This window comes from Rhineura floridana, chromosome 5 (genome assembly GCF_030035675.1).
Source record: "Rhineura floridana isolate rRhiFlo1 chromosome 5, rRhiFlo1.hap2, whole genome shotgun sequence".
NCBI lineage: Eukaryota > Metazoa > Chordata > Lepidosauria > Squamata > Rhineuridae > Rhineura > Rhineura floridana.
This window is the reverse complement of record NC_084484.1, coordinates 64,007,334-64,020,676: the sequence shown is the minus strand read 5'-3', so window position 1 is coordinate 64,020,676 and position 13,343 is coordinate 64,007,334. Positions and strand designations below refer to the sequence as shown.

The following is a 13,343-nucleotide window of genomic DNA, read 5'->3' as shown; positions in this document are numbered from 1 at the left end:
GGGGGACAGTACCGATCCCTGTGGGACTCCACAATGGAGAGTCCAGGGTATCGAGCAGTGTTCCCCAAGCACTACCTTCTGTTGACGACCCACCAAGTAGGAGCGGAGCCACTGCCAAGCATTACCCCCAACTCCCAACTCTGTGAGCCTTCCCAGAAGGATACCATGGTCGATGGTATCAAAAGCAGCTGAGAGATCAAGGAGAATCAACAGAATCACACTCCCTCTGTCCCTCTCCCGACAAAGGTCATCATACAGGGCGACCAAGGCTGTTTCGGTACCAAACCCAGGCCTAAAACCGGATTGAAACGGATCAAGATAATCAGTGTCATCCAAGAGCCCCTGGAGCTGGTCGGCCACCACCCGCTCCAGAACCTTGCCCAGGAACGGAACATTCGCCACAGGTCTATAGTTGTTCAAGTTATCTGGGTCCAAGGAGGGTTTCTTCAGGAGTGGTCTCACTACCGCCGCTTTTAGGCAGTCAGGGACCACTCCCTCTCGCAAAGAGGCATTGATTACCTCCTTGGCCCAGTCGGCGGTTCCGGTCCTACCAGCTTTCACCAGCCAAGAGGGGCAAGGATCCAGCACCGACGTGGTCGCCCGCACCAGTCCAAGGATCTTGTCAACATCCTCAAGCTGCACAGACTGAAACTCATCCAATAAATAAGGACAAGACCATGTTCTGGATGCTTCATTTGATTTATTACCTGCCCTTCACCATAAGGTCCCAGGGCAGGTCACAGCAAAATAAATACAGTATTAAAAACAGTTTAAAACAAATTTCAGCCACAAGAATGGAAGGGTCCCAAAAATATCTCCCTCAGATGTCAAAGGACAAGGTAAAGAGCGGCATCTTCAGCATATGAAGAAACGATATAATGAAGGTGCCAGATGCACCTCTATGGGGAGGGAATGAGCTACACCTTATGAGCTGCACAGAGAAAGCCTTTTCCTGGGCTGCCACCCCCCTGAATTTCTGAGGGTGGTGTAACTACCAAGAGGGCCCCATCTGATGATCTTAACACCAAGAAGGTCTGAAGGGATGCAGGTGGTTTTTCAGATATTTGGGGCCTAAGTCATTTAAACACTAACATGAGCACCTTGAATTAGGCACAGAAACCAGCAGGCAACCAATGCAGCTGTTTAAAACAGAGCTGGAAAAAGGCACTCCAAGACACCTGAGCCTCCCATGACAATGTTGGATCCAGGAGTACCCTGAAGCTATGGACCTGCTCCTTCCAGGGGAGTGCCACCCCATCCAGAACAGGCCATCTTCCCACTTCCAGGACTCAAGAACTTGGAACATATAATTCCTCTGTCTTTTCAGGGTTCAACTTCAATTTATGACAAACTATGGCAAAAAAGTCCGAGGTACCAAGGCATACTGCACAGAGTAATACTGTTGAAGAAATCAGCATTGTGCTAGAAGATCCTGTGTAATGGTCAATTCTCAGAGCCACCTCAGAATGACAGTTGTTGTTCACACTCAGTTTCTGGACATATGAAGGCTGCTGCATGGTGGCTGACGGTAAAGAACTCTGCAGAAACTGACTTTCAGTGCGCTTCTCAAAGTCGGACTTGCAAAAACCTCTCAAAGGCATGCTCAAAATCATAAGAAAAGGCTTGATGGATCAGGCCAAATGTCCATCTAGTCTGTTTGCACAGTGGCCAACCAGATGTCTATGGGAAGCCTGAAAGCAGGGCCTGAGTGCAACAGCACTCTCCCCACTTGAGATTCCCAGCAACTGGTATAGAGAGGCATACTGTCTCCAATAGTCGAGGCAAAACATAGCCTTATTCGCCACAAATTTGTCTAACCCTCTTTTAAAGCCATCCAAGTTGGTGGTCATCAGTACCTCTTATTGGGGCAAATTCCATTATTTAACTATGCACTACATGAAGAAGTACTTTCTTTTGTCTGTCCTTAAACTCTCAACATTCAGCTTCACAGGATAGCCAAAGGTTCTAGTATTATGAGAGAAAGAGAAAAACTTCTCCCTATCCACTTTCGTGCACACAGACTTCTGTGCATCTTATTGGTCTCCATACAACTCCTCCTGTGCATGGCTCTGTGGTGGCTGAAAGTCAGCACAAACAGCAACTGCCACATTAGCTATAGCTTTAACAACATTAGACACAGCTTTGACAATCAGCTCTGAGAAGATCATATTGGCTTCAGCACCGGAACATTACTTCACACCTTTCTCTCTTTTGTGCATAATGAGGACTGAAGGTGGCAGTGTGAGCTACCAGTAGAGTAGCAATGGAGGGTTTTTTTACTATCCGTATGGCATTAGCATTCCATTCTTAGCTTCATGCCAATCCTCATTGATTGCCCATGTGTTGCCTCCCTGAAGGGAATTCTGGTACTGATTAACTATTTGGTTAATGGGAGGAGAGATGAAGGGTGTTATATGGAGGAGGGCCTTAGCTCAGTGGAAGAGCATCTGCCTTGCACGCAGATGGTCCCAAGTTCATCGCTGCCATCTCCAGGCAGGCCTAGGAGAGAATCCTTTCTGAAATCCTAGAGAGTCATTTCCAGTCTGATGGACCAATGGCCTGACTCAGTATAAGGCAACTTCCTATACTCCTATGCAACTCTTTCCAATGGAAAGAGGAAGCAGAGGCATTATTAAGAATTCTGCAAGAGATGACAATAAATGAATAATCAGGACACTCCTGTTGAGTTTTACACATCACAAAACTGGTGTATGCACACAGTAAGAACCTGGAACCAGTTTTGTGGCAGGTATAGAATCTAAACATGAAGCTTGCTAAAGTTAAGAGAAATCTTGATCCAGTAGGTTCGGATGTAATACTGCCTGGGACCCCTTCATTTCATGCAAGAAAAGCAAAATGTAAAAGAAATTTAGAATTACCATATCCACTGGCCAAGTAACAGTCAAAATCCAGGGATAAGCCATGAACTTTTTATATTGCAATCCAGTTTCCTACAAAATATATATAAAGGAAAAATAGAATTGACAGCATAGCTAATCTAATAACAGACAGGTACATAGATAACTGTGCACAATAAAATCCAGGCATTTCTTGGACATATCAGAGAGTGAATGCACAATATTTTCCAGTTATTTGAAACTAAAGGTGGAACCAGGTGTCACAGCACAGGGCTGCTATCTTTGTGCCAAGCCACACCCATCACAACACCCACTCTCCACATGTACCGTGTTTGGACAATCATATATTTCAGTTTAATAAGAAAAGATCTAAATGAGCCTTTTGACCATGCACATAACTCCTTCACTCCTCCCTTTGCAGCACAAGCAATTAAGCATTTTGTCCAAACTGCAAAACCCTGGTTACCAACTTCACAACATGCCAGAATATTAAACCACTGTTTGAAGCAGTGATTAATTAAACATTTTTTGAATCAGAGGTTTTCTGATTTAATATTTCATTAAGAAGCATTGTATGGCATAAAATATTGATTGATGGGCAGCTATATACATGTAAAGAATTTTTATAAGACTTTCCAGTAAGATGATCAACACTCAACAGCTTGAAACAGTGTTCCCGTACAAGAAGAACTTACCTCATCAAATGTCTCTGTCATTTTCTGCATCACATCACAGTTCTGTGAACTTTGGAACATCTCTGCTGTAACCACTCCTATGGAAGTAACAATAGAAATGAGAATTAAACTGAACACAGTATGTCAACATACATATAAACCTTATTTTAAAACAGGATTTTTGACTATGCATTATTCGGAAATCAGGAAATCAGTTATAAGACACAGTCTTCCATTTTTTTCTAAAATTAGTTTACTTTCCCTTTACCAAATCACCAGCTTTCATTGTAAACATACAGCACAATCCTACGCATGTCTAATCAGAAGTGCCACTGAATTCAATGGTTCTCACTCTCAGGTAAGTGTTTATAAGACTGCAGTCCCTAGGAACGTTTTCCACAATTACTCATTCAATATACAAGAGTAATGTATTCAAAAGACTTACATAAACACAAGTCAATGCGTTCATACATAAAACTACACCATAGTTTAGTCTGCATGCACAAGTTGGAATGAGCATCAGCAAAGCCTCGAACTCTCAGACTCCTACCGCACTGCTAGGAAAAGGACTTTAGCAGCGATTAGTGTCACTTTCCCCTAATCTCCACTTGCCTTTGTGTTCAAACCAGATACCGTGGTTTTGGTTTATGACAAACACTGGTTAATTAAACAAGCATGGTTTGAAGTTAGCACGTTTTGAAATTACCAAACTTTATGCTAAACCATGGGCACCAGATTATAAACAACAGGCAACCAAGTTTCTGCAACAGTGAAACTAAACACAAGTGAAGTCCTTTTCCCAGCTGTGCAGGAAGAGGAGAGGAGTACACGAGGTCAAGCCTGGTAACTCACTCATTCCAGGTCATGCAGGTAGTGCTTAAACCAGGGATACCCAACATATTGGTGCCCTCCAGATGATTTTGGACTCCAACTCACATCCCTGACCACTGGCCACGCTGGCTGAGGCTGATGGGAGTTGCAGTCCAAAAACATCTGGAGGGCATCACAGCCTGGCCTTGCACTAAAATACAGTAGCATTACATATGAAAGCAGCCAATATTTCTGATTTGCGAAGCCACATTTTTTTGTGTGAATGATTATATTCTTTGCTGTATTAAGACAGTTTGTAAACATATCTATTTGCGCTATGTGACTATTCTCATCTATTTTCTCCATTTTTCCCCTTTTCTTCTACATTTTTATGCTTCTGCAGTTCTAAATTCAGGATCTGGGTTCCATCTGCCTATGTGGATTTGCCACACATCAGCAAATACATCCCAAATTCTGAATAAGAGGACCACCAAATAAATTAGCTTCACTCAGAACAACCTTTGCCTGCCGTACCTCACAAAGCATAGGAAATATATTTACCTTGACAACCAGAGCACTGAATGAAGAAGTTGTTAAGATCCAGAAGTGCCACATCTCGATCTTTTTTGTAAGCTTCAACCCAGTCATCCACCACAGACTGAACCAGATTGCAAAAAGGCAAGAGATTAAAAAACACAACAGTCAATATCAAATTCTCTCACTGTCACAAATAAATGTATGTCCTGTCAGTCCGGGAAGCAGATATACCTGCATAGCTCTTCTGCCCATGCTGACCACTTCAAATAAGGTAACCGCTTCAACCACTTCTCCATTTTGCAGCTGGTTTGACCGTCTACTACTGGAAGAGCCTCTTCTTCTGTTTTCACATTGTTTTCGGATTTTTCTTTTTCCTCTCTAAAGCAATAAAGATGAAAGGTTATCTCCCTGAAAACCAATCAGTATAAATACTCAATAAACAGGTCATCGAAATGCCCCTTATGCTTGTACAGTAGGTACAATTGCCATCCAAAGTATAGATAACAATACAGAATTAGTGCTAGTTATTTTTGATGGGGAAAGGGCCAATTTAAGGCTTTGCTTAAATGCATGAGGTTTAAACACTTGAATGATGCAATATACATGTTGTTTATTAACCGCACACTATCACCAAAAGAATGCCATGGGACATGTGGTATAAAAACAAGAACTATATAAAATTGGTGATATGCCTTCCCCATACCAACGTACAATTTAAAATCCTGGATCCATGTGCAGACAATTGCCTATTTCCACCCCATGTTTCATGTTACAGAGCTGATGGAGTGGCTGGCTTTAATGTTAGAATGAGTTAAACCTTCCAGATATAGGAGAGGAGCATTAAGTGGTGATTTGCCTGTGTGAATGAACCATCAGAGGTCAAATACTTCATATCACTCAAAACACAATGCTTTTCAATCACACCTTTAGCTGTAGGGCCCCATTTGCACTGTGCATTTAAAGCAGCCTCACACAACTTTAAACAGTCACAGCTTCCATCAAAGAATCCTGGGAACGGTAGTTTATTAAGTGTGCTGAGGGCTGTTAGAAGACCCCTCTTCCCCTCAGAAAGCTACAATTCCCACAGTAGTTTAACAGTCAATCCCTCTTCCCAGGCAACTCTGGGAACTGTAGCTCTGTGAGGGGAATAGGGGTCTCCTAACAACTCTCAGCACCCTTAAACAACAGTTTGCAGGACACTTTTGGGAAAGCCATGACTGTTTCAAGTGGTATGATACTGCTTTAAATGCACAGTGCAGATGGGGCCTAGGCCCCAGTTCAGACATTTGGGCTCATGGTACCATCTTTCACATGGTAGGAACAGGACTGTGGTACTTGGTGCACGGTCTCCCAAAGACCAGTCCCCACTAAATTAAGACAGTAACCATGTGTCTGAATCAGGCCCACATGCTCAGTAATCTAATGATGAACATGCATGTGTCAAGTCAACCAATCCTTAATCTTGCAGAGTAAACTGACTTAAGGTTTATGACACCAAAAAGTACATAATTTCAACTACATATACCCCAATCAGAGGGAAAGTGCAGAGTCATAAGAGTTGTGAGGAAGCCAATAGGTCATCTCTATATCAGATAAATGCTGTGAATGTGTAAATTCAATGGTGAATGTTGATAGTCACCAATATTCATCATCCACTTGCGAATGCCTGAAAGATTGGGCGGGGGCATCTATTTATGGACATTTACAAAAATTATCTGTGACTGTCAGCATTTCCATTTGCATGGAAATATTAATATTCACCCATTTTGGAAAACATATCTCATTCATTGCAAATCAATGTCATTTCAAATAGACAGGATTCCCAGTCTATCCCCAAGTTACACGTACAATACATCAAGGAGACCCAGGAAACCCCCATTCCTTTTTCTTCTGTCCATTTAGTGAAATTAGTGAACATAACAGAAACTTACAAAAGTTTTGATCTTGCCATTTCTCAAACAACTCCCATTCTGTGCTGTAGATTCAGGGACAATCTCATCATGGATCCCATTTTCTCTTGAGTCATTAAAAAGAAAATAAATATCATATGAAGAAAGAGAGAAATCTAACTTGAGTTAAGGACTTAAAGGAACAGATGCTGCTATTCTAGGGGGCCCTCAAGACATCCTTTTTATTGCGCATTCATGACCATTTGTCCTCCTGATAGTATCAAGGTTATCCATGATCTTGTGTAGCTGCAACTACAAATAACATAGGACCAAACTAGATGTTATGCAAAAGTCACGGGAACAGTCTCCCAACTTCTTTTGAATGAAAAGCAACAGCAAGAGGCTGCAATCAGGAGCAAAAAGGCTGCTAACCCCTTTTCCCTTCTGCCATTTCTCCACTAAAAACTCCAAACAGTTGCTTTCTTCCTCCATGAAGGAAAAGAAATACGTTCCCCTTATCTTTTTCACCATGGCAGGCAAAGCAACGTAGGGAGAGTGAAAGATCCAATGTACTACAGTCAGGCATCTGCTCACACAATGGGGCTTCACCTTCCTCTTCTCCCCCTGCAGTCTGGCATGCACCCCCAAAATTTGCTCTGGAGCAGACTTTGGGGCATGCAGGGAGCTGGATAGGGAAGAAGATAATTTGGAAATCCCATTGCGCATGTAGATTTCTGTTGTGCAAGCAGGCAGACATTATTGGATGTCAGCCAGCATTTTTTTTAAAAGGCACAAGAGAACAGAGTTAAGTACCTCCTCTCCTCATCACTCTTCCACTCCAAGTTTTCATTTAAAACGTGTACATAAACAGGAAACTGTTCACATATTTCCTGTGTAACATTTAGTTTGCCGCATACTCCAAAGGCATCTCAGTGACACCACTTTGAAATCCACCATACACTAAAGTTTTGTAGTTTTTTTTTTTTAATAACCTCAGTTTGTTGGCCCACTTTTTTTAAAAAAAAATCCCTATGCTTTTGTTAAGTGTTAAAGCTCGTATTTAAGGCAGCATGGACTAGTACACAGGCTAGCTTACTTGTTCAGACTTGCGCTGTTTATTAGAACAAAGAAGTAGCAGATCTAAACACTGCCTGCCTCACCCAAATTATCATAAATGTATACCGTTGACTCACAATTTTACTCTACATTTCCTCACTTCTTCTAGTTGAGGCTGTTCTATTAGGGCAAATGGGGTATTGCCCCACCAACATCAATCTGCCCTCATCCAACCTCCACCTGCCTGCCTCCTTACTTACAAGCAAGGGGTGGACCTGGTTGCCACCTTCCTCCTCCATTGGGCTGAATTTAATGTAGCACTAAAGCAAATGTTCCATCAGCACCAGGAACATTCGCCTCATCTCCTTTCCCTGCTCTGCCCCTAAATCTGTTTGTGGGGTTTTCCCCAACCCTCTAGAGCAGATTTGGGGATGCCACAGGGTACATGCAGTGGGAGGAAAGGGGCAACAGTCCCGTTGTGCAAGGTGAAATGGTTCCACTTGTGCAATTATTTAGATGCTGCCCTTAGTCTCAGTGTTGCCTTTGCAGAACTCAGCAGGGACACAGGATGGGGACAAAACCAGAATTAGTCAGCTCTGCTTGTCACTGGCTCTGGCTCTGCCTATTATTAGTTCTGGCTCTGCCTACTATTGGCCTCCTTCCACTCGACCAATCCCAATGGACATCAGTCACCACTGCTTCTTCCCACATAGCAAGTTACGTATGTTTCAAAGCAAGAAGTTCTTACGTATATGTTTGGGTTGCAGCTATTTCATCAATAAAAACCAGGAGAAGATACATGCTTTGCATGTAGAAGGTCCCAGATTTCATCCCTGACAAGCAAGAAAAATCTCAAGTAGCAGGCTGGAGAAAGACCTACCCCTGAGAACTCAAAAAGCAACTGCCAAAAAGAGTAGATAGTTCCAGCCTAAACAGACCAGAATAGGGCACTGTCTTATGATGCATATATGTAAAATTAAAAACAACAAAAAGTCTTGTGGCACCAAATTTATTACAGCATAAGCTTTTGTGGACAAGAATCCACTTCATTAGATGCATGAAGGGTAATCTTCAGTAGGTAGATATATATACACATGGGTGAAAAGGAAAAAAATGAAAGTTAAATGGCAAAGAAATGCAAAAAGTATAGCCTGTAACAATTCAATTCAAGCTTAAATGCATGCAGAATAAGCATAATGATCCTTTACAACAGCAGTAATTGATGATAACACAACTATCTTAGCATTGTTGAGTAAGTTAACATCTGCAGTAAGACTGGCTCAAGAACCAATGCCCTTTCTGCAGCACAATTAAAACTGACCCCTAAAGGCAGAGGAGAGATGGATCTTCAAAGCCTGTTTAAAAATGTCAAGGAATATATTAATCTGCTGGCGATCCTTCGTACCAGTGAAGTACACACACATGCTTGCCACTCACTTAAGGAAAAGTAAGGAAAATCTGCAGCTTTTGTTTTGTGGACTAAGAATGGATTAAAGGAAATATGGACAGTGAGTTGTATCCAGTGCTGCCATTCCGCTCACACAAGAGACTTCCGCTTGCACAACGGAACTTCCCACACCTCTCCTCTCATGCAGCCCCCACACACACCCTCAAAATCTGCCCCAGAGGATTGGGGGACCATCTGAAGCAGATTTTGGGGTCCCTTGGGAAATGCCGCTCACACAGCGCCAGACACAACCTAGTATTTGCAATGAAGGTGAAGCTGGATTTCTTTGTGGAGTAGTAGAAAATACTGCTAGGTGAGGGGGGAGAAGCATCTACTACTAGAGGAGAGAAATAGAAGCACAATGTAAACAGATTTGGATGCAGCCAACATTCCACGGATGGGAGAATATCAGCCCTCTCCACTTGAATTCTCCATGGATCACTTTGCTTTTGTGGTAGTCTTGTCTCCATGACCTCTCTCCTATGGATTTTTTTTTTAAATGAGGTGGAAACATGATTCATGGAAACAGAGCAACTGCTGGGTTCACTTCACTGCTGAGTAAGATTCCCCCTGTCACATATCAACCTACCACCTGGCCAGAGATGACTTCAGCAGCTAGTACTGTCCCAAAACAAATTATGATTAAATTTATATTCCACCCTTCCTCCAAAAGGGGCCCAGGGCAGCAAACACACAAGTGATAAAACAATCAAAACATCTAAAAAAATCCAAAACAAATGCAGACAAATTGTCCAAGGGAGAAAATTGCTAATTATGAAAATGGTAGCATGCAAAGATAAAAAGATATTTCTCTTTACTTTCCATGTTTCTTTTAACTGCCTAGAGGTGTAGACAATCAGAACTTTATTCTTCCGTTGCTACCCAGTTACGGGGAAAGTGAACTTGTGTAAGTAATCAAGAGAAACCTAGTTTTTAGGTTATCTGATTCCTGATGGTCTTAACTTTTATCTTATTATGTTATGCTGGTTTTGATATGTATAGCTCTTAGGTAAGAGTTTTTATTATTATTATTATTTATTAAATTTATATCCTGCCCTTCCTCCCAAAGGGAGCCCAGGGTGACAAACAAATAATAAAAGCACTAAAATATGGATATTCCTCTTGATATACAGTATAAAATAAATAATACAAGCATCTATGTTTCCATGTGCAGAAGAAAATACAAGTGTCTACATATGACAGAGAGAAAACCAGTGCATGAGTAATAAAGAGTAGGTATGTGTATGCATGTGAGAAAGAAAAATAGAGTATGATTTTCTATACATGTGAAAATGTATGAGAGGCTGTGTGCACGTGAGCAAGAAAAATGTACCTGATTGTGCGTGTTTGTACGTGTATTAAAGTGAAAACAGATGTGACATTTTAAGAGCAGTGGGGTTCATTTGAAAATACCCTAATCATTTTCTGTACTAAGGTACCTGTTTCTAGGCAAGGGTGAGTTCTGAAACTAAATGTTCAAGTTTTCACCATGATTCAGAGAAAACCTGACCACTGAAAGCACCTTTGGTTAGCAGTCATGACATCACCAACACATTCTCCACCTCCCTCACTCACTCCACTACACCTGGAGTAGTTTTGCAACTCTTTTTAAAATGTTTATTTAAAAAAAAATAGTATGTTAAAAATTAATATAAATTAAAATTAATTTATTTAAAAATTAATAAAAACTGACTAAGTATATGACACTTTAATTTAAAAAAAAGTTGAGGCAAGAAGCCCATCTGAAGCACAAGAGGTGATGATTAAACCAGCATTTTACTTGCAGCATATCTATGTATAAAGGCAAAACTCAGGCATGGCATAGGCACCTGGCATCCTTGGGCAGCTGCCACAGCCCCAGTGACCCAGCAGGGCCCACTGAGGATGCCTGATTTGGACCCCTTAATAAAAATCTAGTCCAGTGCCCTGAGCAGTGCTGTAACATCACTGTGCCCCTGTAACATTGCTGCTGAGCAAGCCCACTACATCTGTCACTGGCAAATGAGAGGGTCCACCAGAAGGCTCTTTGCCCAGTGCCCCATAAAACTTGGAGATGGTCCCGCCCAGACTACCCATTACATTGCAGCCATGTGTAACACTAGCTTGAGAGCTTCTTCTGTGTTCCAAAGCATCTCCTGGAGGGAGGCAATTTGCAGAGGAAAAGTAGTGGAAGAGAGGGAGAGGGGGCATACGCCTCCATATGAACAAGTACGATTGCTTTTTTTATGCTGCCCGTCAGCCAATTTAAAATTACATTAAAATACATTAAATATTAAAATATATGTATATTAACATTAAAAATCAACAAGCATTTACAAATACACACATACACCCCTCCTGAGCACAAACATCAACCCACTACTTTAAAAAAACAGGAAACACATGCCATGAACTTTTCAAAAAAGCAAGGTAATATTTTGTACACTATGTTAAGATCTTACTTGTGGTTAGGGAGATTGGCAACAGAATTGAGCTCTGCTATCATTTCCACTACATCCTTTCAGCAGCACAGAAAGTAGGTTCACCTGATCAGACACTTCAGCATGAAAAAGAAAATATGCAGCAGAAATTCAAATTCATTTTCTTTAGCTCTCATCAGAGGAGCAAAACTGTACAGAATCAAAGAGGTAGACAAGACATACCATACAATTATAGACATTTAAAAATAAGATATGTTAACAGCAGCAATTCCAAAACATAACACTATAGTTATATTTTAGCAGCATGGTTAAGATGGAAATCCTGTGGGCATTGTTTATGAATGATCCTAAAAGACAAAAATTTATTTATTTTATTTATTTATTTAATTACATTTCTAGACCGCCCTATAGCAGAAAGCTCTCAGGGCGGTGTACAACAAATAAAATCACAATTAAAATATGAGCAAGTGTGGAAAATATATATATATATAGTACAATTATAAAACATTAATAAAATTGCCATTGAGATTTAAATTAAGATCATATTAAGTTTAAAATGTTAAATTAAAATATTTAAAAATTTACAAAATTTAAAAAGCCTGGGCGAAAAGGTAAGTTTTTACCTGGCGCCGAAAAGATAACAGAGAAGGCGCCAGGCGTATCTCGTCTGGGAGGGCATTCCATAGTTCGGGGGCCACCACCGAGAAGGCCCTAGATCTAGTTGTTGATCTCCGGGCCTCTTTATGGGTTGGGACCCGGAGAAGGGCCTTTGACGTCGAGCGTAGTGAACGGGTAGGTACATAGCGAGAGAGGCGCTCCATCAGGTATTGCGGTCCGATGCCGTTTAGGGCTTTATAGGTAAGAACCAACACTTTGAATCTGGCCCGGAAACATATCGGTAGCCAGTGCAGCTGCGCCAGGACAGGTGTTATATGGTCAAATTTCTTTGTCCCAGTGAGAACTCTGGCCGCAGCATTTTGCACTAGCTGAAGTTTCCGAACCGTCTTCATAGGTAGCCCCACGTAGAGTGCATTACAGTAGTCCAATCTAGAGGTTACCATAGCATGGATAACTGAGGCAAGATGCTCCTTGCTCAAATAGGGTCGTAGTTGGGCTACCAGCCGGAGCTGGTAGAATGCATTCCGTGCCACCGAGGCTACCTGAGCCTCAAGTGACAGAAGCGGATCTAATAAGACCCCCAAACTACGTACCTGTTCCTTTAGGGGGAGTGTAACCCCATCTAGGACAGGTCGAACGTCAACCATCTGGGCAGAGGGTCCTCCCACCAACAGCATCTCAGTCTTGTTAGGATTGAGTTTCAGTTTATTAGCTCTCATCCAGCCCATTATCGCGGCCAGGCAGCGGTCTAGTACATCAACAGCCTCACCTGAGGAAGATGAAAAGGAGTAGTAGAGCTGCGTATCATCAGCATATTGCTGGAAACGCACTCCAAAACTCCTGATGACCTCACCCAGCGGCTTCATATAGATATTAAAAAGCATGGGGGACAGAACTGAACCCTGCGGGACCCCATATTGGAGTACCCAGGGACTCGAGTAATGTTCCCCCAGCATCACCTTCTGGAGACGATTCCCGAGATAGGAGCAGAGCCACCGCCAAGCAGTGCCTCCCACTCCTAAATCCGTAAGTCG

General features: G+C 41.9%; 1 protein-coding gene across 3 annotated transcripts in view; it reads right to left on the bottom strand.

Annotated features, from left to right (window-relative positions):
* Positions 1 to 13,343, bottom strand: part of LOC133384971 (cohesin subunit SA-2-like) — an 80,771-nt gene that overhangs the window by 63,485 nt on the left and 3,943 nt on the right. For all 3 annotated transcript variants that reach the window (XM_061626998.1, XM_061626997.1, XM_061627000.1), the window contains exons 2-7: positions 11,713 to 11,807; positions 6,811 to 6,895; positions 5,111 to 5,257; positions 4,904 to 5,000; positions 3,554 to 3,630; positions 2,880 to 2,951 (exon numbers count right to left, since the gene is read on the bottom strand). In XM_061626998.1, coding sequence (XP_061482982.1) covers positions 2,880 to 2,951; positions 3,554 to 3,630; positions 4,904 to 5,000; positions 5,111 to 5,257; positions 6,811 to 6,895; positions 11,713 to 11,756 — 522 coding nt within the window. In that variant the 5' untranslated portion in view covers positions 11,757 to 11,807. The remainder of the gene's footprint in view (positions 1 to 2,879; positions 2,952 to 3,553; positions 3,631 to 4,903; positions 5,001 to 5,110; positions 5,258 to 6,810; positions 6,896 to 11,712; positions 11,808 to 13,343) is intronic.